Here is a 21,973-nt window from a genome sequence, read left to right on the forward strand (position 1 = left end):
TGTAATATTTTAGCCGTGTTTTACCGTATAGTAAATTAGATTATTTTCGTATAAGTTTATTCAAACAGATTTGAATGAAATTCTCGAATGAGTAATAATAAATAAAATTTGGAAATTTAACGCTAACTTTTTTTAACATCAAATATTTCTTTATCTTTTCCTTTATTAATTAACACAAAATAAATTTTATTAGTAAGATTCCAAAATTTTTCAAATACAATACTTGTATTAATTCCGTTTCAAAATTAAAATCCATTATAGTTCAAGATTACTCGCTATAATTCAAATTTAGTCATAAAATCTACAAACTAAATCAGTCTTATTAGTATATATACTTCAATAAATCGACAATCGTTTATTTAATCTGACTTTTATAAAATTCAATTGCGCTAACTATTCATATATATTCAAAAATGACTCAAGGAAAATCTCATAAATCTAAAGATTTAACACATTTATTATCTGGTGAAGCAAAATCAAGACAAAATTCACCATTAAAAGATGCATTTAAATATTATAAGTTACCAGGAATGACTTTCTTGGGAGGTGGTTTACCATTATCAGATTATTTTCCATTTAACAAGATATCAGCAGATGTTCCAACTCCATCATTTACAAAAGGAATTGGTGCACCATTAACTGATGAAACTAAAACTACTATTGAGGTCTTTAAAAAACCCGAGCAAAACGAACCAAACCAAATTGAATTAGCAAGATCTTTACAATATGGTTATACTGAAGGTCAACCAGAAATTATTAGTTTTTTAAAGGAACATACTGATATGGTTCATAAAGTTCCTTATGAAGATTGGGATTTAATTGCATCTGTTGGTAATACTGAATCTTGGGATTCAACCTTAAGAACTTTTTGTTCAAGAGGTGATTCAATTTTAGTAGAAGAATATTCATTTTCATCTGCATTGGAAACTTCCAATGGTCAAGGAATTAATAATGTACCTGTAACAATGGATGATTATGGTATCTTACCAGAAGCATTAGAAAAATTATTAGCCAATTGGGTTGGTAATAAACCAAAATTATTATATACGATTTCAACAGGTCAAAATCCAACAGGTTCATCATTAAGTGCAGAAAGAAGAAAAAGAATTTATGAAATAGCATGTAAATATGATATTATAATTGTTGAAGATGAACCTTATTATTTCTTACAAATGGAAACTTATACAAAGGATAAAGAAGCAAGAAAAGCTAAAACAGTTCATGGACATGAAGAATTTTTGAAAGCAATGGTACCATCATTTATTTCAATGGATGTCGAAGGAAGAGTAATAAGATTAGATTCATTTTCAAAAGTTTTAGCTCCAGGTTTAAGATTTGGTTGGATTGTTGGTCAACAAAGATTATTGGAAAGATATGTAAGATTGCACGAAGTATCAATACAATGTCCATCCGGTTTAACTCAATCCATGACAAATTCATTACTTCAAAGTTGGGGACAATCAGGTTATTTAGATTGGCTAATTGGTTTAAGAGCTGAATACACTCACAAAAGAGATGTTGCCATTGATTCAGTGGAAGAGTTTTTCCCCAAAGATGTTTGTTCATATGTACCTCCAGTTGCAGGTATGTTTTTCACAGTTCATATTGATGTATCAAAACATCCAAAATTTAAAGAATTGGGTGAAGATCCAATTCAAATTGAATCATTGATTTATGAACAAGGTATAAAGCAAGGTGCATTAATGATTCCTGGTTCATGGTTTAAATCTGAGGGTCAATCAACCCCACCTCAAAAGAATTTACCATCAAACCCTGCTCAAAAAACTTCGGTATTTTTTAGAGGTACTTACGCTGCTGTACCTTTGGACCAATTGGTACTTGGTTTAAAAAAATTTGGTAAAGCGGTTAGTATTGAATTTGGACTTGATTAAAATAAATTAAAAACTGTAAGTAAATTTGATTAAATATAATAATTTCTATTTAATTTTAGTTTGTAATGGCGGTATAATTCTGAAACATGGGAATAAGCTACCAAACAATTCAAAAATTCTGTTTATGTATTTACGCACAATGAAATTCTTGTTGTGTAAATCTAAGTATAGTTTTACAGCCATTTGCAGTAATTCAGTCATATCAACCAATGTTAATATAATATGCAAATATTAAAAATACCCTGGTTGGGTCATAGCAGTATGTCAACAATTGTACAAATTTCAGATTTACAAGTGCGATACTAACTTCACCAAAAGCTGAAAACAAAAAAATCGAATGTTATTCAGTTACTATCAATTCACAAGGTACAAGATTAGCATCTGGAGGGCTAGATGGATACATTAGAATATGGGATACAAATACAATAAACTCGTTTTTCAAAATGCTGGAGAAGCCATATAACAAACTGAAAAAGTCAACAACCAACAACAACCCCACAACTACTTCAGACTTAGATAATGCATCAGACTTACCAGATAAATCATTACGAAGACCAATGTGTTCAATGTCAAGACACAATGGTGTTGTCACATCATTAAAGTTTTCACCAGATGGTCGATGGTTAGCAAGTGGTTCAGATGATAAAATTGTATTAATATGGGAAAAAGATGATACTCAAAGACCTAATTCTTTTGGTGTTGAACAAGAAGATTTAGAACATTGGACAGTTAGAAAAAGATTAGTAGCTCATGATAATGATATTCAAGACATTTGTTGGTCACCAGATGGGAATTTGTTAGTCACTGTGGGTCTAGATAGATCAATTATAATATGGAATGCATTAACTTTTGAAAGAATTAAAAGATATGATATTCATCAATCAATGGTAAAAGGGATTGTTTTTGATCCTGCAAATAAATTTTTTGCAACAGCTTCGGATGATAGAACAGTTAGAATTTTCAGATACTACAAGAAATTAAATGAATACAATAATTACGAATTTCAAATGGAGCATATTGTAATGGATCCTTTTAAAAAATCACCACTTACATCGTATTTTAGAAGAATGAGTTGGTCACCAGATGGTCAACATATAGCAGTACCCAATGCTACTAATGGTCCTGTTCCATCAGTTGCAATTGTAAATAGAGGTAATTGGGGTTCGGATGTTTCATTAATTGGTCATGAAGCACCAGTTGAAGTTTGTTCATTTTCACCAAGACTATTTCAAATTGAAAGTAAAAAAGATGATGATAAATTTCAAACTATTTTAGCAACAGGTGGTCAAGATAACACGTTAGCTATATGGTCAACTTCGAAATCAAAACCAATTGTTGTTTTACTGGAGATTGTTCAAGGAGCAATTACTGATATATGTTGGATGCCAAATGGTGAAACATTGTATTTCAGTAGTTTAGATGGTTCAATAACTTGTATCAAATTTGAAAATAAAGAATTGGGTGAAGTTGTAAGTGAAGAATTAATTGATCAACAATTAAATAGATATGGTGCTGATAGAGAATCTACAATACTACCTGAGAGTGTAGAACAATTACGATTAGAAGAAAATTCAAAAGATGCAAGAGCTTTGGCTATAAGGAAAATGATGTCAATGGAGCCTAAAAAACCTACAACTGCAACAGCATCAACAACAACAACAAAAATACAAGCACCTGTAAATACAGCTACACCAACATTAATCCCATCAAAGACCATAGATGCCTCCAGATTAAGAAAACAAACTATCACAATCACTAAATCAGGGAAAAAGAAAGTGGCACCTTTATTAGTTTCCTCATCTAAACCAACAACGAATATTGCACCAATACAAGCAACTAAGAAAAGAAAACTACAGTCGATCTCAAAAATATCTCAGCCTACATATATACTACCTAGAAATGGATTATCAACATCAGTATGTGGAATAAAAAAACGAGAATCAACTACTCAGAGTTCAACGACATTAGAAGAAGATAATGATAATGATGACATAGGCACAACAACTAATGGAATTCAAGACGATGTACAATTATCGGAACAAGCATTAAAGAGACAGAAAAATAGACAAAAAAGAAAATATTTTGAATCAAAATATCCTAGTTCTTTTAAATTTGTCAGTAATTTACCAGAAAATTTATTCGTAAACAATGCATTGCAGAACTTGGAAATAAACAAGATTTATAAAGCCTATGCTGATAACAAAGATATAACAACTGAATTATCCACAGGGTCATCCATTGATTTTGATGAAGATTTAATCTTCTCAGTAGTTTTCGCAAAATCAAATTATAAACAGCCTAAAAATTCAGTATTAGGTGAAGAGTCAAAAGATTTAGTATCAACAATTGAAGTTAGAAATGGTAAACCATGGCATGAAGATCCAAAAGAAAATGACAGAGATTTTGATGATCCAACAAAAGTCATTGTGTATACGAATGAAGGTGAAAAACGTAAATTTACACTATTTTTTCCATTCAGAATTCAACAAGTTTTGCCAATAATAGATGAATCAACTCAAGACCTAAAATATTATGTTTTATGTTCATTTAATGGAAGTTTGCAGATCATATCTGCTAAAACTGGTAAATTTTTCTGTCCAACTATTGAGATTTTTGAAAATGTTATATTCATGAAGTATTATAATTCAAACTTATTAATTATGACAAGCTTGGGGTTATTCTATGGTTGGAAATTTTTGAATAATCAACTTAAGATTTACATGAATAAAGTTTCAATTGCAGCAGTATTAAATCTAATTGAACTTGAATCTAAAGTTACCAAGGTACTAACCCCTAATGTTAAATCAATTGAGATTTCATCTGATGGTACACCTTATGTGTTAACAGACGTTAGTAATGATATATATGGATATTCATTGGATTTAAAATGTTGGATCAAAGTAACTGATTCTTGGTATTATAACGTGACAGCTGATGAAACAACCAAGACTAACAGTCAAAATTTTAATAAGATACTACACAGATCAAAATTAGGATTTGAAAATGAAAAATTGACTAAAAAGATAAATACTTATGATTTTGGAAATTCAAATAATTTATTAAGAAAAGTAATGATTGAAAGAAATAAAGAAATGATTGAAATGATATAGAATAATTAAAGAAGACTGCATTAATATATACATACTACTCAATTATTTGATTTCTTCTACTTTCTTTTTTACATCAACTTTGACAGGTTCAACAGGTTTGGCAACTGTTGGTTCAAATGGAAATTTAATTAAGAAGATTAAATTATCTAATACATAATTAACACAAAACATCCAACAAGTTAATCCAATAATACCAGTTTTGAAAAAGGGTAAAGCTAACACCCATTCTAAATAATTTGGTAAAATTCCAATTCTTAAATAGAATAATTGATTATTTCTACAAAATATTCTCAAGAACCATATTGGTAATGTAGTTATTACAGTTATTGATAATTTAACAATATTAACTATTGATGCTTTTGATTCTGAATTAATTTCATTTAATTTTACTAATTCTTGTTTTAATTTATCAATTGATCTATTAATCTTAGTCCATTTGGCATATTCATCTTGTGCACTTATTGATTTTTGTTGTTTAATTAATTTTGTTAATTCTTGTTGTTTTAAATTATATTCTTTAAATGAATTATTTGATGATATTTTGGTAAAATAAAAATTTGATATATGGGATTCAATTGTCTTTTGACCTATGTTTGTTATCAATTTTTGGATAAATAATATTATGAATGTTATAATAATGACCTTGTATGGATCAATGTCAATTGTGAACATATTAGCAGATTAATGCAAAAATGACTTTAAACCGACTTGATGAATGATTTTGATTTTCTATAAATTTACTCTTTTTAAAAAGATGTGAATATATGTCAGAAAAAAATATCGTGACATTGAACAGTTTTTAAGACATTATTCTCATACATTAAAAAAGAAGTAAAACCTGTTAATTATTATTTAGTAAATTCTACTATTTAAATTTATTTATATATTAACATGATATTTTTATATTCTAATTAGTACTTAGTCGCATACTTCTGTGTTGAAACCTATGATATAACATCTGGGCTTACGATCATATGTAGTTCATCTTTATCTTAAATCATTATTTCTTTATGATTAAAATAGTTATTGTCCCCTGTGGTTAAGTTATAAAAAATCTCTTTAATTTCTCCTACAAAATTGAAATAAAGAAAGAAGAGAATTAAAAAAAAAAAAAATAATCATTGAGAAAAAAATAAAATAATTTATCATTTACTTAATTTATAACATTTTATAACAACTAAACTAATTTCTTGATCAATCAATAATCAAAGTGAAGGGGGGTTTAAGAATACTATCAATTTAATTATTATTCAATTGTGTCATTCAAAAAAAATTTAAGTATCATCAAATAGTCTATATCTTAATAATAAATATCAACGAAAAAAGAGATTAATACTAGAAATATAATTATATTAATTTTAGATAAGTAAAATACTTCAATTATTGATTATACAACTACCATTTTTAATAAGATAATTTAATCAAATTCACCAATTATTGTTATATATATCAAAATTTTCACATTGACTACAAATAAATCTAAAATTTACCATCGAAATATAGTATAAGTTATCAAAACTTTTTACTACAGACTCAAATTACGGAATTCACATAAATATCTATTCCATCGAAAAAAACTTTCCAATATTAGTTATCAATAAACATCAATATATATATAATAAACAATAATGCCTAGTGATCCAGAAGACGATTATATACCTTGGATACAACAATTTTGTGAATTATTTGGTCATGATTATTTTGTACAAGTATCTCAAGATTTTATCGAAGATGATTTCAATTTAACAGGACTATCACTGCAAGTCCCGTTTTATAGAGAAGCATTATATACAATATTAGATTATCAAGTTGAAACAGCGGAAGATCACACAAATAATAATACAACAACAGCTACCACATCAACCAATATAAATACAAATAACAATAACAACAATAATAGCATAAATATAGATTCTCGAGGGGCCAATAACAATAATAATAATAACAATAATAGCAGTAAATCCAAATCATCTAATACATCAGAATTACCAAATAAATCATTATTAGCTCATCTGGCAGAATTACTATATGGATTAATTCATGCGAGATACATAGTATCAAAACAAGGTCTAACGGCAATGGCATCTAAATTTGAAAAAAATGATTTTGGTTCATGTCCAAGATATTTTTGTGATGGGATGCATTTAATACCGGTTGGATCAACAGATATACCTGGTCAAGAAACAGTAAGATTATATTGTCCCTGCTGTAATGATATATATATACCTTCAAGTTCAAGATATTTGAATATAGATGGAGCATTTTTTGGTACAACTTTTCCTGGATTATTGGTGAAAATGTTTCCAGAAATTGAAAATCAATGTAGAATAAGAATACAGAAGTTTAGTCAAAATGATTTTGGTTTGAAATTATTTGGATTCAAAATAAATGAGGTAAGTTCAACTGGTCCACGAATGAAATGGTTAAGAACTCATCCCAAAACAATAGAAGAGAAAAAGGAGTATGATTACTGTGAGTATAGTGTGCCAAAGATAACTTACTCAGATGATGAAGACGAAGATGAGGAAGAAGATGAAGATATGGATGATGAGGAGGAAGAAGAATTAGAAGAAGATGATGATAAAACTATGGCGAGCGAGTAGTTATAGTAAAGTATCTAAAGATTGAAAAGATAATTAAACATTAATATTAAAATCATATATTAATAAAAACAAAAAATAACAAAACTAATAAGGCAATATTTTAAAAAGCTATATTATGATCTTAGGTTAGGTTTATAGAGTTATAAGTTGTTTTAAAAAGTAATAGTAATGTTAATTAATACCTTTTTAAAAAAAAAACCGAAATGCTGAGTATGTAAATTCATAAAATCTAACATTGTATAACCATTAATGAGTAAGATGAACCGGTTTACCAGGTTCCCAATCCTTAATACCATTTTGAATATTAACCCAATATTTTAATTTTATAGCATCAATAATGACTTCATCCCAATCAATTGGTTTCTGGTGTAACTCTTTTTCAATTTTGTCACAACTTTCATCAATTCTCTCATTATTTTCTAATTCTAAATTTTCTAATTCTTTTTCCAGTTCACTCAATTCTAATTGTTCATGGGCTTCCATTACTTGTAATAACATGTTTTTGTATATCAAAGAATTTTCATTATTTGAATTTTGGAAATCGGCTATATATTTTTTGGACACGGAGTCGTCTTGAATATCAATTCCTGTGTCTAATTTTATTAAATGTGCTAACCTAAGGTAGGGGTTTTTTAGGTTTGTGAATGCTTTGTTTATATTGGTGGAATTGTCTGTGGTCGATGATATGTCTGGATGGTTTATACTTTGTAAAGCTCGATATTCTCTACGTAACTGTTTTTCATTGATCAAAAATGAATCATTTGGTGGTCCTCCATTTGGAAATGATTTAGGGAATAATTTGAAATATGAATTTGGGGTGGCTGAAGTGGAATTGAATTTCGTAAGACTTATTCTTTTACTACGTCTCAGTAGCGACTTTATATATAGTCTATTCGTGAACATCTTGAATCCTTGTGACAAGTTATAAGTGTTGCTGAAATGAGAAGAAAAAGTATGGGGAAATTATATAAGAAGATCTTGATTTAAAAAGAGAGAAAATGAATTTTTAGTTTTGCATCATCTAATTTAGCTTCTTTTGCAGTCTTACTAATACAACTGATTTATAACCATATATGTTCAAGAAAAGAATCATCAAGGATTCTAATACATCAAAACGTAGAATATCAGACATAACCAATAATGATAACGATACTAAGGTAAATCAGGAATCAAATCAATCAAAAGATCAAAATTCAGAACAAGTACTAAAAAAATCAAAATTGACTTCAACCAATTTACCAACTACTTCAAAAACAACAACAGCATACAAAAAACCATCATCACTACTATCACAAGTAGATCAACAACCTCCATCAACAGAGCTAGCCACAAAGAGAGATGATGATAGAATAACAACAGAAATAACTAAAAATTCACAAAGCAAGACACCTCAAAATATAAAGTTAACAACAATAACTGATTTTCAACCTGATGTATGTAAAGATTTTCAACAAACTGGTTATTGTGGTTATGGAGATACTTGTAAGTTTTTACACATCAGAAGTGAATCAAAGCAAAAAATACCGATACAAAAAGAATGGGAAAATGTTGGAGACAAACCCAAATTTAAAACAAGTTCAAAAAAGTCAACCACTGAATTACAACCTTTTAAATGTGTTATATGTAAAAATGATTATAAAAATCCAATCAAAACTAAATGTAATCATATTTTCTGTCAATCATGTTTTTTGAAAAGATACAAAATTGATAAAAAGCCCAATTGTTTTATATGTAATGAAAATGTTGATGGTATAATGATACCTGTTGGTAAAAAAGAATTAGATCAATTAATTAATGGTTGATAACAGTTGTATATGAATTAATAAAATATTGTATTAACAGTTGTATATAAATTAATAAATTATTGTATTACTGTTAATCTTCAATATCGGTTGTAAAATATATTTTGTAAGCCGCACAAAATTTGACACAAAACTTTATGGTTGTACCTTTTTTTGTTCTAAATTTTCTATTAATAGCAAAATTAATAAAAATGATTTTATCATGTTGATTAACCATTCATTCACCTAAATAATTAAGCCATTCCTCTGAGCTTTATTTTATTAATTTCAAACTTAATTGCCAACCCAGCCGTATACAAGCTCATTCTCAATTTTATACCACTAACTTTTAGATAGTCTCAAGTCAGTTTGATTCAATAACATAACAATTACGATGTCACAAATTCAAGACCAACTAGAGAATATACCAGGCTACAGCATAGCAATGGATAAATTCAATGAATATGCCGAAGAGAATTGGAATAAAGGTGTAGATCCATATTACGACAAAAAAACAGGTAAAAAATTGAAATTACCAAAAGACATAACGACAAAAGAGGAACAAAAATGTTGGAATAAAATTCAGTCATTAGCATGGCAACATGACAAATGTATGTTAGGAAGCTGTGGAGTAGGGATGGATTGTGGAGTAGGTTTAGTACCATTTGTGGTTTTGTTTTTCCCCGTATTAGGTCCATTGATAATGTATGCAATGCATGCAAGATTAATTTCAATAGCTCAAAAACAATTCAATTTACCAAATAAACTACAAGCTCAATTACAATCAAATATTGGATTTGATTTATTAATTACTTTTCCTCCCGTGATAGGTAGCTTTTTTGGTTGGTTACATAGCTGTTCAACAAGAAATGCTGGGTTGATTTATTCTTATATTGATAAGTTAGCTAAAGAAAGAGCAGCATCAGGTATGACATATGGAGGAAGAGGTCAAACAGCTGGATCTGCTGATATGAATCAACAACATTTTGGTATTAGTGGTGGTCAACCTCAAGGTCAACGTCAAGGTCAACAACAAAATGCAAGAAACGTTCAATATTCTCAACAATTACAACCTCAACCAATTTATATAGAGCCGAAGCCAAAAAGAGCTCGAGGATTTATGAAGCTGACTGTTGGCAATACAAATACTCAGAACACTATCGAGGTTGGTCAACAACAACAATCCGGATTTATATAGTCATTTTTATTAGTCCAACGCATCACGCCAACAAGGTTTTAATGTATTTACGCTCATTTTATATTCCTTATTACGAGTTGTTGTAAGTTTCTCTCTATAATTATTATAGCATTTTGCAATGTTATCAAAAAACTACTGAGAATTTGGTAGCCTCGAAAACCTCGTGTGTTTCAAATTTTATTATTATGAAATTTTATTCTGGAGAGAAAGTCTAAATTTTGAATCAATAAATTAATTTGTGTTGCCAAATTTTAAAAATCCGAGTTCATTACAAGAACAACAATTGAAAGATGTATGAAAGACCAGAAGGCATAGAAAATTGTCGAATCTGGATTGATGGGTGTTTTGACTTTGCACATCATGGTACGTTATAAAATTTTCACTGTTTCTTATCTACAACAACATGTGAAATATATTTTTTAAGTTTATGAACTACGAACTAACTTTTTAATTTTAAAGGTCATGCTGGTGCAATGCTACAAGCCCGTCAATTAGGTAAAGAATTATATGTTGGAGTACATTCTGATGAAGAAATTTTAAAAAACAAAGGACCTACAGTAATGACATTAGAAGAAAGATTAGCAGCAGTAACAGCATGTAAATGGTCAACTAAAACAATAAGTGATGCACCATATGTAACTGATCCAAAAGTAATGGATAAATATGATTGTAAATATGTTGTTCATGGTGATGATATTACAACAGATGCAAATGGAGAAGACTGTTATCAATTAGTTAAAGATTTAGGGAAATTTGTTGTTGTTAAAAGAACTCCAAATATAAGTACTACTGATTTAGTTGGTAGAATGTTATTAATGACAAAGACTCATCATTATAAAGATTTAAATAAAAACTACAAGGATTTGTTGACGGAAGATAATTTAACAAGATTTAAAAACTATTCAACTGATGAAACTGGTTTACATGAGGGATCAGGAGTCTATTTGAATTTACCAGATGAACCCAAATTAAAAACAATTATATCACCAAATTTTGATATCACAAAAGAAAAATTAGTATATATAGATGGAGGATTTGATTTATTTCATCCAGGTCATATTGAAATTTTAAAAATTGTTAATGAAAAAGCTCAAAATCTTGGTGCAAAAGTAGTTGTTGGTATACATGACGATTTAACGATCAATAAATATAAAGGTTTAAATTATCCAATAATGAATATTTTCGAAAGATCATTATGCGTTTTACAATGTCGTTACGTAAACGGTGGTATTATATTAAATGCTCCATATAAACCAACACCTGATTTCTTGTCAAAATTAGGTAATGTAATAAAAGTATATCATGGACCAACAGAAATAGATGAAAATGTTTACGACTCTATAACAGATTCAAACATTTTTGAAGAAATATCAAAACATAAATTTGATAATATGAATACTGAATTTATTGTAAATAGAGTATTGAATAATAAAGCTGCTTATGAAGAAAGACAGAAAAAGAAAGGTTGGAAATCTGAAATTGAAAAAGTTCTCAAGAGTAAAGAATCAAGAGATATTCCTTCAAGTTGAGGTTTTATAAATTTATAGATTTTTATAAATTCATTAATTTACTAATTATTAATTATAGAACTGAATATGATAAAAAATTGTACTTCCGCTAAGTTTTTTTCATTGAGTAAAAGGTAATCACTGAAAAATCATTCTACAACTTGATTATAATATATCGACACTTGTAAATTTAAATTTTACTATAAGTTTGTATACAAAAATATAAAAAAACACCTTGTAAAAAATTCTAATCACATCATACTATATATATAATAAATCTCATCAGCATCATCATAATCGTAATCATCGTATTCATCTATCTCATTTTTTTCATCATTTTCATCATTTTCATTACTTCATTATCTTCATTATCTTCGTTATCTTTGTCACTTTTATAAACCTCTAAAACCAACATCAATTTAAAATTTTGCATCAATTGCATCATTCAATTTATTAAATTTCATTTCATTTAAATCATGATTTGAATTTCTTCTTGCTCTTTCATTATTATTATTATTTTTAATCATTTTCATATCAATTTCATCACCAGGTTGACCCCAATTATTTTTACCAGCACCATTTTTTTTAATTTTTGTTGGATTAGTATTTGAAAATCCATTATGAGTAAACCATTTTGATTCTTTTGGTGATTTTTCATGTACTCCCCATTTTTTAGTTTTTGACATATTTGATGCTTATATTTATATTATATGTTTTATATACTATTGTACTATAGTTGTATTTATTATGAAAATTGATTTATTTGTAATTGATTAAAAAATAAAAATTCTGAAATTAACAAGATTGTCGATTAGAAAATAGGGATAATAATTGATATTTATATTAAATTTGAAAATTAGGGGTTAATGATTTTTATTCAAAAAGAAATTTATTTTTATTATCAAATTGAAATTTGTTGATGATTTATTCAACAACAATTTTAATTTACACAATTATTTAATAATATTGTGATGTAATTTTAAAACGGTTATTTTTACAAAATTGAAATGTTCTATTAATTGGAAAGACCAACTAATGAGTAATATTAGAATGACCTGACCTAAACTAAATTTATTATTTTCTTATTCACAGAATCATCACAAAATCATCACAAAATCAATATTGTTGATAAGAATCATTTGATATAAAAAAATAGGGACTAACTTAAAGTATATAATAATCTAATGTATGTTTCATTCTTTATAAATATTAATTAAATCAAAACATATAAAAGCGTTAACGGGGCTAGATACTAATACTATTTAATTTTTAATTTATCCGTTTAATGAAACATCAACTTAGAAATGAATTTAATTAATTTTGTATGAATGATTCTTCAATGGAATGAAATGTGGGGAATATGTCACGCGGCTAAACTTTTTATTTTTTGTGTAATACTCTCATACAGTGGGTACTATAAATCAAATTAATTAATTAACTAATAAGTAAAAATAATAAACAATAATTTAATTAATAAGCCAGCACATCATTATTTTTTAAGTTACATTATAAGATTGATTTATTCTAGAATTTGTCATGTTATTAAAGTCATTCATTTTACGAGATTGGTATTTCTAATACTTAATGGAAAATTCTAGATAATTGAGTACTATACTTACCAATTTGAATTACTCAATGAAATTATTTTAGCAGTTACGTATGTTCAATATTAAGCTAGAAAGGTCAATTGATTTAATCTCGGATAAATATTTTTCGACAGTTTCAAAATTATTTGTCAAACGAGTCTCATTTCGTATAAGTTTTGTTATTTGAGTTATTTGCTACGTTCTTTGTGTTGAACGTGTGAGTGAAGAATTTTGTGACCCTTCTTAACTTGTATCTGAGAGATCTACTGAGTACGACCTACTACAAGATTTAATTACTTCTTAGTAGATTTTTTATTATGTTATGTTTTTCATTTGAATCTCGTTTTGCAGCCATAACCAAAAAAACAAATAAAGTTGCAAAATGAAAGAGATATCATTTAAGATTTCAAATTCATCACCAATTGCCAACTAGAAACTTTTCTATTATAAAAAAATTAATCAGATTATATTAAGTATCGTACAAACAAAAGAAGATGAAATTTTTAGCACCAATCAATTTAATTTACATACTTTTATTTAGTAAATTAACAATATCAAATAAAGCACCAAAGATTAAGAAAAATCCACAAAATATAGTTGCCATCGCAGATTTCCCATTTGGTGGTAATAGAGAAATTCAAGGTAATGTTGTATTTACAACAAGAGGTAAATATGTTAATGTTCATGTTGATATGACTGGATTCCCCAAAGATTCTGGTCCATTTTATTATCATATTCATGAAAGGTCAGTACCAGAAAATGGTAATTGTGAAGCTTGTGGTTTACATTTTAATCCTTATCATGCAGAAGTTAATTGTTTAGATCAAAAACATGATGGTTATTGTCAAGTAGGGGATTTAAGTGGAAAACATGGATTAATTAATTCAACATGTTTTGAATTTAAATTTACTGATCCTTATTTAAGTTTAAATAAGAGATCAAAATCTTATATTGTTGGTAAAAGTATTGTTTTCCATTATCCAAATATGACTAAAATAGCATGTGCTGATATTGAATTAGCAAATGATTTAAGATTTCAAAGTTTAGTTGATGAATATACTCAAACTGATGATACTCAACAATTAATTGAATTACAACAATCCTTAGAACCAGGTGTTGTATTTGATAATTTAGAAGCTTTAAAAAATGAAATTTATGAATCTGATGAAGATGATAATAAAGAAAGTGATGGTAAACAAATTGAACATGGTTTAGTTATTCCACCAATTCAAGAACCAACAACTAGTGAAGGTAAAGAAATTCAATTTGATCAAGAAATAAAAGAAGATGAATTAAAAACTTCCAAGAAGGAAAATTTAAAACAAATTTTAAAAGATGCTAAAGTTTTACCTCAAAAATTAGTAAACAAAACTAGAAATCATTGGTCAAAAGATGATGAAATTCAATATAATTTAGATCATAAACATCAACATCAAAGTAAAAAGAAAAAAATTGAAAAATTTTTAAATTTTCAACCAGATAGTAATAATAAAGCTTATTATCCTAAAAATAATGATAATGAGACATTTATTGATTCAATATTAAGTAATTTATCAAACGTTACTTTACATGGAGTTGAAAGTGACTGTGCAAATTCTGGTTATAATTTTAAAGGATTTTTTATAAATTTATTACTTGGAATTTTAACATCTTTGATAATTTGATAAATGGTGGGCCGGTGTATCTCTCAATCTATGGACAACTTTTTATAATTCTTCCACAGAAATCAATTAATAATATCCTAATTTTTTGAAACTTATTGTAATGCAATTGTAGAATTCTTAACTCTTTCTAATCCAAAAACTCTAATACAATCTATTATTATTGATTTTCCTTGAGCATTTAAATCTCCAAATTCATATATAACATCATCCCCACCGAGTAGCAATTGTTGTTCATATGATGCACTAATTTCTTTTTCATCTAGCCATTTTTTGATTTTCCATAACGGTACTAAGCCTGGCATTACATTTGGTATTTTATATAATCCTAAGCCTTTACTGTATATTTCATATCTCTTTTTAAGTATATACTCATCTTTTTTTGATTCCAATTCTGTTTCTGCCCTACCATATATTGTTTCGCTGATATTAGTATCATCATCAGTTAAGGCTTTACTATGTACATTCCCACTGACTTCACAATCTAATTCTCCCTTTGTGTTTTCATCTCCAATGACAAATAATCTACCATTTTTCAAAAACGGTCTTATATCTTTCAATGGATAGTATGTTTCAGTACAAACATCTAATATTTCACCACCAAAATTTGCTTTATAATTCATCTTGTCACAATCTTCAACGTAGTAACCCAAATAATACCAACGATAACCTAATTTTTCACACAATAAAATTTCATAAATACTTGATATTACACCTAATGATAGATGAGCATAGTCTGTATCCCATATAAAATAAATTGATGAAATCCCACTCGGTAGAAAATCTAAAATTGAGATTGCTATAAGTTTGTCGTTTAGATAGTAACAAACATGAGTTGGACCAATTCTTTTAACTTTGTTGGTTTTGTCTTTAAACCAATTTTGAATATTTAAGTTGTCCCATTCTTCTTTAGTTCCATTTATCTCCTCAAATGGAAATGGAGTATCACATAAAAATCTTCTAAATCCAACTTCACTAACTTCATCTGGATCATCATTGTGTACGTTGATTTGGTATTTTTTATATAGCTGATATTTTTCTCTACTAAATTTTGAAGGTTCAAATTTCATTTTGAAGTTTGTTGATTTTGATTGAGCTTCAAACAATCTGTTTAAATTAAATGTGTTTTTCGGTATTGGGTCTAGTATTGATTCATCAGGACAAATTTCCTTGATAAATTTATTAATTGACTTCCTTTGCTTTTTATTTAGTTGTAAATATGAGTTATTAGTTCTAATAGTGTATAGTCTGCAACACGTCCTCAATAAATCTGGTTTATATAAAAAATCTCCTGATCTTCTGAACCCACAATTAATTAATTCGTCATATTCTTGACATGTCATTTCTAAAATTGAAGAACCTAAAGTTACTGACTGTTTGGAAGGTGTTGTTTTAGTATTTGAGGTTTCCTTGAAGGTGGTTGCTTGACTCTCTAATGCAAAAAAATCGGTCTTAGTATCCTTGCAATAACCACAATGCCTTTCTGATGCATATAGTGGAGCCGTGAATATCATGTTATATAGCCATTAAAACTATTATTGAGGTTGTAATTGTATAATCTTTGGTGATAATTAATTAGGTTGCCAAATTTAAATGCTTACGAAAACTTAAAACAAAATCAAAGTGAGAAAATAAATATGTTTAATAATTACATCATCATCTTTTGATCAAACCACTTCGATTCCATAAATTCTACTATAAAGGAGTCATCAGTCTCATTTTATAACATAAAACCTGTCTTCAATTTTAATATATGAGTTCAGCTAAAACTAGTCCTGTAAAAAAAGAACAACCAGAAGTTAAAAAGGAAATAGATTTGAAGAATGGCAAAGATTCACCTACGACTCAAGATTATGATGAAGACCCATCAATCTTATCTGATCCAGAAGAGTATTTAGAAAAAAATGAAAGTTTGGATATGAATTTATCTAGAACTGATCAAAAAGTATGGTTAGTTAAATTGCCAAAATATTTAATGGAAAATTGGAATAAACCAGAAGTTATGTCAAGTGGTAAACAACTTGGAAATGTTAAAATACGAAAAGATCCTAAAGGTCAATTACAAGTCAAATTGATATTAAATGAACAATTACCTGATCTACCTAAAGAATATGATATAAAAATGTTAAATACTCAAGTAAGGAACTCATATGCATTTACTGAAGAAAATTTGAAAAAGTTCAAGAAGGAAAATACGGAAGTAACAGAAATGGACGAAATACCAAATCAACCCAAAATCGAAGAACCAGAAGATAAAAGGAAAAAATTTCAACCAAGGAGGAAATTCAAATTTTTTAAAGTGACAAAAAACAATGAAAATGGTGAAAGTGGTGAACAAATCAAAAAATATATCCCCTTCGTTAAGACAATTCCCAAAAAGACAAGTTTAGTCGGTAAGATTGTACATGATTGTCAAGTAATTCCATCAAGAAATGACGCCAATTATTCATCGTTAATTAAAAAGAGAGATGCATCAATTCAAGGACCACCAAGACCAAAAGTCACATTATTAAATGAAATTCCTGGTGTTATACAATCAAATGCTGGTCCATCTATAAGAGGTAATAACACATCAATATTTTTAAAATCAACACAGCCAAAGAACAAATCAGAAGGAAGAGCTATAAGAATGCCAAAAAAGGATTTATTAGATTTATTATTCAGATTATTTGAAGAATATGAATATTGGTCAATAAAAGGTTTAAAAGAGAGAACAAAACAGCCAGAATCTTATTTAAAAGAATCTTTAGACTCAATTGCAACATTAATTAAGAAAGGTCCATATACTTCAAAATGGTGTTTGAAACCTGAATATAAGAAATTAAGAGACGCAGAAAGAGCTGCAAGACTAGGACTTGATGAAGAAGAAGATAAAGAAAATGAAGAAGATAACAATGATGATGATGAAGATATGGAAGATGTTATATAGGCTGACCTAGAAATATAAGTTTTATTTTTTCAAATAGAAAGTTGTATTGTCTCTGTATTCTTACGAATTGAGGTCAAAGTCAAAGAGAATCAGTATTCAAGAAGCAGGAATTAATTTGAATCAGAATGATAATAATAGACAGTGTATTCGTATGGTTATCTCGTCTATCTTATGCCACATAGAACATCATTATGTACTGCAACATAGTTGAATTTTCTGCTTGGTCCTCTAAGTTCATTACACTCCACAATTTCTAACTCCTAATCTATTATTAATCACAATCATCATAATTCATTATACTCTCTTAAATCCAGTTACATGTAATTAATCTTTTTACCCAATTTTAAATTTTTTTTATTAATAGCTATTTATACAAAAAATAAAAACGTCATCTCCTTCCTCTTACTTATAAGTTTTTGACATCTAAGGTTGGTGGTAATGATTGTTGTAATTTTTTAGCTTTAGTAGCATCGTTTACTACTAAAGTATATTGATATCTAGCACCTCTTACTTTAAATTTAGTTTGTTTGAATTTTTTACCATTAGCATTGATTTTGGTGTTGACTTTAACAACAGCTGATTTGATATCTGATCTTCTAGCTAATTCAACGAATTCTTTTATATCTTTGATTTCTCTGGCCATTTTTATGTATGTGTTTGGTTCTATTAATTGGTTTGGTTTGAACTAAGATTTCAAATATTAACCCAATGCTATTAAAATTGAAATTTTCATTTTGTTAATCGCATACAAAAAAAAATTAATATTAGTAAGTGTGCATAAATTTTAAATTAGGGTTTGGCCCTAATACTTTTAATTCAATTTTAAAACTCTTACATGTATTCAACAAGAGCTTAAGGTGAAGAGGTTAAGTTGGTTGATCAAATTGCTAATTGCCTCTGTTATTGCAAATAATGGTCTAAAGGTTGATGTTGCCTCGTATGAAATTTAATTGCGTAAGAATTAAGGTAAAAGTATTGTTTTGCATTACATTAATCGTATATTCATTACAGTCATAAATCATTAGCCTTTATACCCCTTTAACTCCTTGAACTTCTTCTCCTTGTAATTAATCAATCTTTTTACTGAAATAATCCAACGTCTAGTGGAATCATTAATCATTATATTACTTACACTTTTACTACCTGTAATTCTTGAACTTGAACTTCTTGCATGAATACCAACATTAACAACCCCAATTGGCCAGCATACATTACCAATACTTAGTTTCATATAACTTTCATTGGCCTTGTTAAATTCATTCGTTTGTATGTGGTAAAAAATAGTTGATAGTGAGATTAACATTTCTGTTGATAATTTATCGGTTCTTAGTTTATACAATAGTTTTAGTATACCCTTTTTTGTTTCTTTTAGCAACGATTTGTCTTCATCTGTAATTGCTTGCTGCTCCCAATCATGAAAAATTTGTTTGATTGAAATTCTGATTTGAATTCTCAAAATTGACTTATTTAATTCTGCATTTACAATTGCTTTAAGAGTGATTTCTTGTTTCTCTGGATCTTGATAGTACTCCTCTTCTTTGTCAAGCCAAACCTTGTATTTTTTGTTTCGAATGTCTAGTTGTATCAAATATTGTAGCCTTTTCAATTTCTCCTCCTTCGATAAGGATTCATCTAATGCATTTAAAGCATTTAATCTCTCATTAATCTGATCTTCTGTGAGTTCTGGTGTTTGAGATTCGTTCTTTTCGACTTTGTTCAATTCATTATCATCTTTTTTGACAAATTGTTCTTCCTGAGTTTTCACATCAATTTCATTTTTAGTATTTCCTACTTCAGGGTCTTCAGCCAAGTCTGGTGTTTTGATTACTTTTGACTTCTTTAATTTGACTTTATGAGATTGTTTCTTTTTCTTGATCTCCTTATTTATAAGGCTTGCAAAATCCATTGCTATGAACTCATTTGAAATAATTTACTTGGTCAGCGTTTAATGATGTTATAAAAGTTGTTAATTCTGGAAATTTGACAGCCAAACAAGTTTGATAGATAAATCAAGAAAAAAATACACAATCAAAATTACCCCCAAAAATTCAAAATTTAAAATCACAAGATTAAAATTGATTTAATTCAGACTAATTTTCTTTCTTCAATTGACTACTTAATTGGGTTAATTTATTATATCATAGGGACAAATTTAAACATTTAAATAATGTCCGAGAATCCTAAGTCAAAACCAAGGACAACAAGTGAGTCAGAATCAGATATACATGATAAAACGGAATCAAATGTCAACTCAGATTTTAGAGCAAACTTTGCCACAAATGAACCAACAACGTCATCAAATAAAATAAATAGAAAACCACAATCATCACCATTATTATCATCTACGCCACCACTGGTTTCAAAAGCTTTAGTAAAAGCATATCCTTATCTATTAATAATCAATAAACTTTTATCAATTGCAACATGGACAAATGAAGATAGTTGGGTAAATGTAGTATTAATATGTTTATATTCATTTGCTGTTTTATATTTCGAGAATTTAGTTACATGGTTGGGTCATATTATAATTGTTTGCATAATTACATTATATGCTTTATTAAATGATAAAATAATTGAAGAAACGAATTTACATCCAACTTTAGATGATGTTGTACAAGCATTAACTTCAACATGTATAAAAGCAGATATTTTATTAATGCCTATCACTTCATTATCATTAACAGCTTATGATGTGAAGAGATTATTATTTACAACTTTATTTCTTACACCAATTTATTTAATTATAACATTTTTATTAATAAAACCAAGAATTATATTATTATTTACAGGAATTTTCCTTATGACTTATCATTCATCATATTCAATTATTATACGTAGAATAATTTGGAAAATTAAATTAGCAAGATTAATTTGTTTTTATTTAACTGGTCTTGATTTATCACAAACTAAAAATCATTCATTATTTGCAGCTGCATTTGCAAAAGTTCAAAATAATAATGATGGAAAACCTTCATCAAAACCTGTTAGATTTACTTATGTCATTTATGAAAATCAAAGAAGATGGTTAGGTATTGGATGGACTTCGAATCTTTTATCGTATGAAAGAACTCCATGGACAGATGAATTTTTAAATGAAAGTAGTTCAATTGATACTTTTAAATTACCAAATGCAATTGATGATGCTAATTTACCAATTGACTCTAAAATGCACGGTGCCAATTGGAGATGGGTTGATAAAACTTGGAGATTAGATTTAACAAATGATGGTGCAATTACATTACCAAATTCCAAAAGATCTAAAACAACTGCAAATCCATCAACTGATGAAGGTTATATTTATTATGATAATGTATGGAAGAAACCATCAACTGATGATACTTTTTCAAAGTATACAAGAAGAAGAAGATGGATAAGAACTGCAGAATTAATATATGAAAGTAATGATAATAGTACTACTGTATCAGAATCAATAGTGGAAATTTCCGATGATACAAACAATGAAAAACTTGATCCTAACAGCAGTAATACAGAAATTAAAAAGAAAAACCTAAGATTTGCAGATACTGTAGAAGTATCAGATGATGTTGTTGATGATGATAAGAAAAATATATAACTTACATTCTTTTAGTAAATAAATAGAAATCAGATGTGCTTGAGAAGAGATAGAGAAATTAAAATCTCTGATATCTCCTTGTTGTTCTCGTAATCTTTTGTAATTTTACTTAATCTAATGCATAATGAATT

The 21,973-nt window shown here is 27.9% G+C and overlaps 15 protein-coding genes across 15 annotated transcripts; 9 read left to right on the forward strand and 6 right to left on the reverse strand. All coding sequences in view use genetic code 12, as the record gives it.

The window, feature by feature from the left end:
• Positions 1-413: 413 nt before the first annotated feature.
• Positions 414-1,892, forward strand: ARO8 (bifunctional 2-aminoadipate transaminase/aromatic-amino-acid:2-oxoglutarate transaminase; the record flags this gene model as incomplete). The annotated part of the gene is made up of 1 exon (XM_051765802.1): positions 414-1,892. The coding sequence occupies one exon, from the start codon at positions 414-416 to the stop codon at positions 1,890-1,892; it is 1,479 nt and encodes a 492-aa protein (XP_051619079.1).
• A 222-nt stretch (positions 1,893-2,114) lies between these two features.
• HIR1 (Hir1p) lies at positions 2,115-5,002 on the forward strand (the record flags this gene model as incomplete). Its single annotated transcript, XM_051765803.1, has 2 exons — positions 2,115-2,151; positions 2,211-5,002. The coding sequence occupies 2 exons, from the start codon at positions 2,115-2,117 to the stop codon at positions 5,000-5,002; spliced, it is 2,829 nt and encodes a 942-aa protein (XP_051619080.1).
• A 42-nt stretch (positions 5,003-5,044) lies between these two features.
• On the reverse strand, positions 5,045-5,674 carry KGF54_005040 (GET complex subunit; the record flags this gene model as incomplete). Its single annotated transcript, XM_051765805.1, has 1 exon — positions 5,045-5,674. One exon carries the CDS (start codon positions 5,672-5,674, stop codon positions 5,045-5,047), a length of 630 nt encoding a protein of 209 aa, XP_051619081.1.
• Positions 5,675-6,630: 956 nt separating this feature from the next.
• CKB1 (casein kinase 2 regulatory subunit) lies at positions 6,631-7,605 on the forward strand (the record flags this gene model as incomplete). Its single annotated transcript, XM_051765806.1, has 1 exon — positions 6,631-7,605. One exon carries the CDS (start codon positions 6,631-6,633, stop codon positions 7,603-7,605), a length of 975 nt encoding a protein of 324 aa, XP_051619082.1.
• A 246-nt stretch (positions 7,606-7,851) lies between these two features.
• On the reverse strand, positions 7,852-8,508 carry KGF54_005042 (J-type chaperone; the record flags this gene model as incomplete). The annotated part of the gene is made up of 1 exon (XM_051765807.1): positions 7,852-8,508. The coding sequence occupies one exon, from the start codon at positions 8,506-8,508 to the stop codon at positions 7,852-7,854; it is 657 nt and encodes a 218-aa protein (XP_051619083.1).
• Positions 8,509-8,678: 170 nt separating this feature from the next.
• Positions 8,679-9,407, forward strand: KGF54_005043 (U2-type spliceosomal complex subunit; the record flags this gene model as incomplete). The annotated part of the gene is made up of 1 exon (XM_051765808.1): positions 8,679-9,407. One exon carries the CDS (start codon positions 8,679-8,681, stop codon positions 9,405-9,407), a length of 729 nt encoding a protein of 242 aa, XP_051619084.1.
• A 373-nt stretch (positions 9,408-9,780) lies between these two features.
• Positions 9,781-10,584, forward strand: KGF54_005044 (uncharacterized protein; the record flags this gene model as incomplete). Its single annotated transcript, XM_051765809.1, has 1 exon — positions 9,781-10,584. The coding sequence occupies one exon, from the start codon at positions 9,781-9,783 to the stop codon at positions 10,582-10,584; it is 804 nt and encodes a 267-aa protein (XP_051619085.1).
• A 290-nt stretch (positions 10,585-10,874) lies between these two features.
• On the forward strand, positions 10,875-12,113 carry MUQ1 (ethanolamine-phosphate cytidylyltransferase; the record flags this gene model as incomplete). Its single annotated transcript, XM_051765810.1, has 2 exons — positions 10,875-10,947; positions 11,044-12,113. 2 exons carry the CDS (start codon positions 10,875-10,877, stop codon positions 12,111-12,113), a joined length of 1,143 nt encoding a protein of 380 aa, XP_051619086.1.
• A 398-nt stretch (positions 12,114-12,511) lies between these two features.
• Positions 12,512-12,778, reverse strand: STF2 (Stf2p; the record flags this gene model as incomplete). Its single annotated transcript, XM_051765811.1, has 1 exon — positions 12,512-12,778. One exon carries the CDS (start codon positions 12,776-12,778, stop codon positions 12,512-12,514), a length of 267 nt encoding a protein of 88 aa, XP_051619087.1.
• Positions 12,779-14,172: 1,394 nt separating this feature from the next.
• On the forward strand, positions 14,173-15,342 carry SOD6 (Sod6p; the record flags this gene model as incomplete). Its single annotated transcript, XM_051765812.1, has 1 exon — positions 14,173-15,342. One exon carries the CDS (start codon positions 14,173-14,175, stop codon positions 15,340-15,342), a length of 1,170 nt encoding a protein of 389 aa, XP_051619088.1.
• Positions 15,343-15,434: 92 nt separating this feature from the next.
• KGF54_005048 (arginyltransferase) lies at positions 15,435-16,853 on the reverse strand (the record flags this gene model as incomplete). Its single annotated transcript, XM_051765813.1, has 1 exon — positions 15,435-16,853. One exon carries the CDS (start codon positions 16,851-16,853, stop codon positions 15,435-15,437), a length of 1,419 nt encoding a protein of 472 aa, XP_051619089.1.
• A 239-nt stretch (positions 16,854-17,092) lies between these two features.
• Positions 17,093-18,268, forward strand: KGF54_005049 (transcription factor IIF subunit; the record flags this gene model as incomplete). The annotated part of the gene is made up of 1 exon (XM_051765814.1): positions 17,093-18,268. The coding sequence occupies one exon, from the start codon at positions 17,093-17,095 to the stop codon at positions 18,266-18,268; it is 1,176 nt and encodes a 391-aa protein (XP_051619090.1).
• A 406-nt stretch (positions 18,269-18,674) lies between these two features.
• On the reverse strand, positions 18,675-18,911 carry RPL38 (60S ribosomal protein eL38; the record flags this gene model as incomplete). Its single annotated transcript, XM_051765816.1, has 1 exon — positions 18,675-18,911. One exon carries the CDS (start codon positions 18,909-18,911, stop codon positions 18,675-18,677), a length of 237 nt encoding a protein of 78 aa, XP_051619091.1.
• A 378-nt stretch (positions 18,912-19,289) lies between these two features.
• On the reverse strand, positions 19,290-20,174 carry KGF54_005051 (mRNA splicing protein; the record flags this gene model as incomplete). Its single annotated transcript, XM_051765817.1, has 1 exon — positions 19,290-20,174. One exon carries the CDS (start codon positions 20,172-20,174, stop codon positions 19,290-19,292), a length of 885 nt encoding a protein of 294 aa, XP_051619092.1.
• Positions 20,175-20,435: 261 nt separating this feature from the next.
• On the forward strand, positions 20,436-21,842 carry KGF54_005052 (peroxisome biogenesis protein; the record flags this gene model as incomplete). The annotated part of the gene is made up of 1 exon (XM_051765818.1): positions 20,436-21,842. The coding sequence occupies one exon, from the start codon at positions 20,436-20,438 to the stop codon at positions 21,840-21,842; it is 1,407 nt and encodes a 468-aa protein (XP_051619093.1).
• Between the last annotated feature and the right edge of the window lie 131 nt (positions 21,843-21,973).

Source organism: Candida jiufengensis (assembly GCF_024610255.1).
Source record: "Candida jiufengensis strain CBS 10846 chromosome Unknown scaffold1, whole genome shotgun sequence".
Lineage (NCBI taxonomy): Eukaryota > Fungi > Ascomycota > Pichiomycetes > Serinales > Debaryomycetaceae > Lodderomyces > Lodderomyces jiufengensis.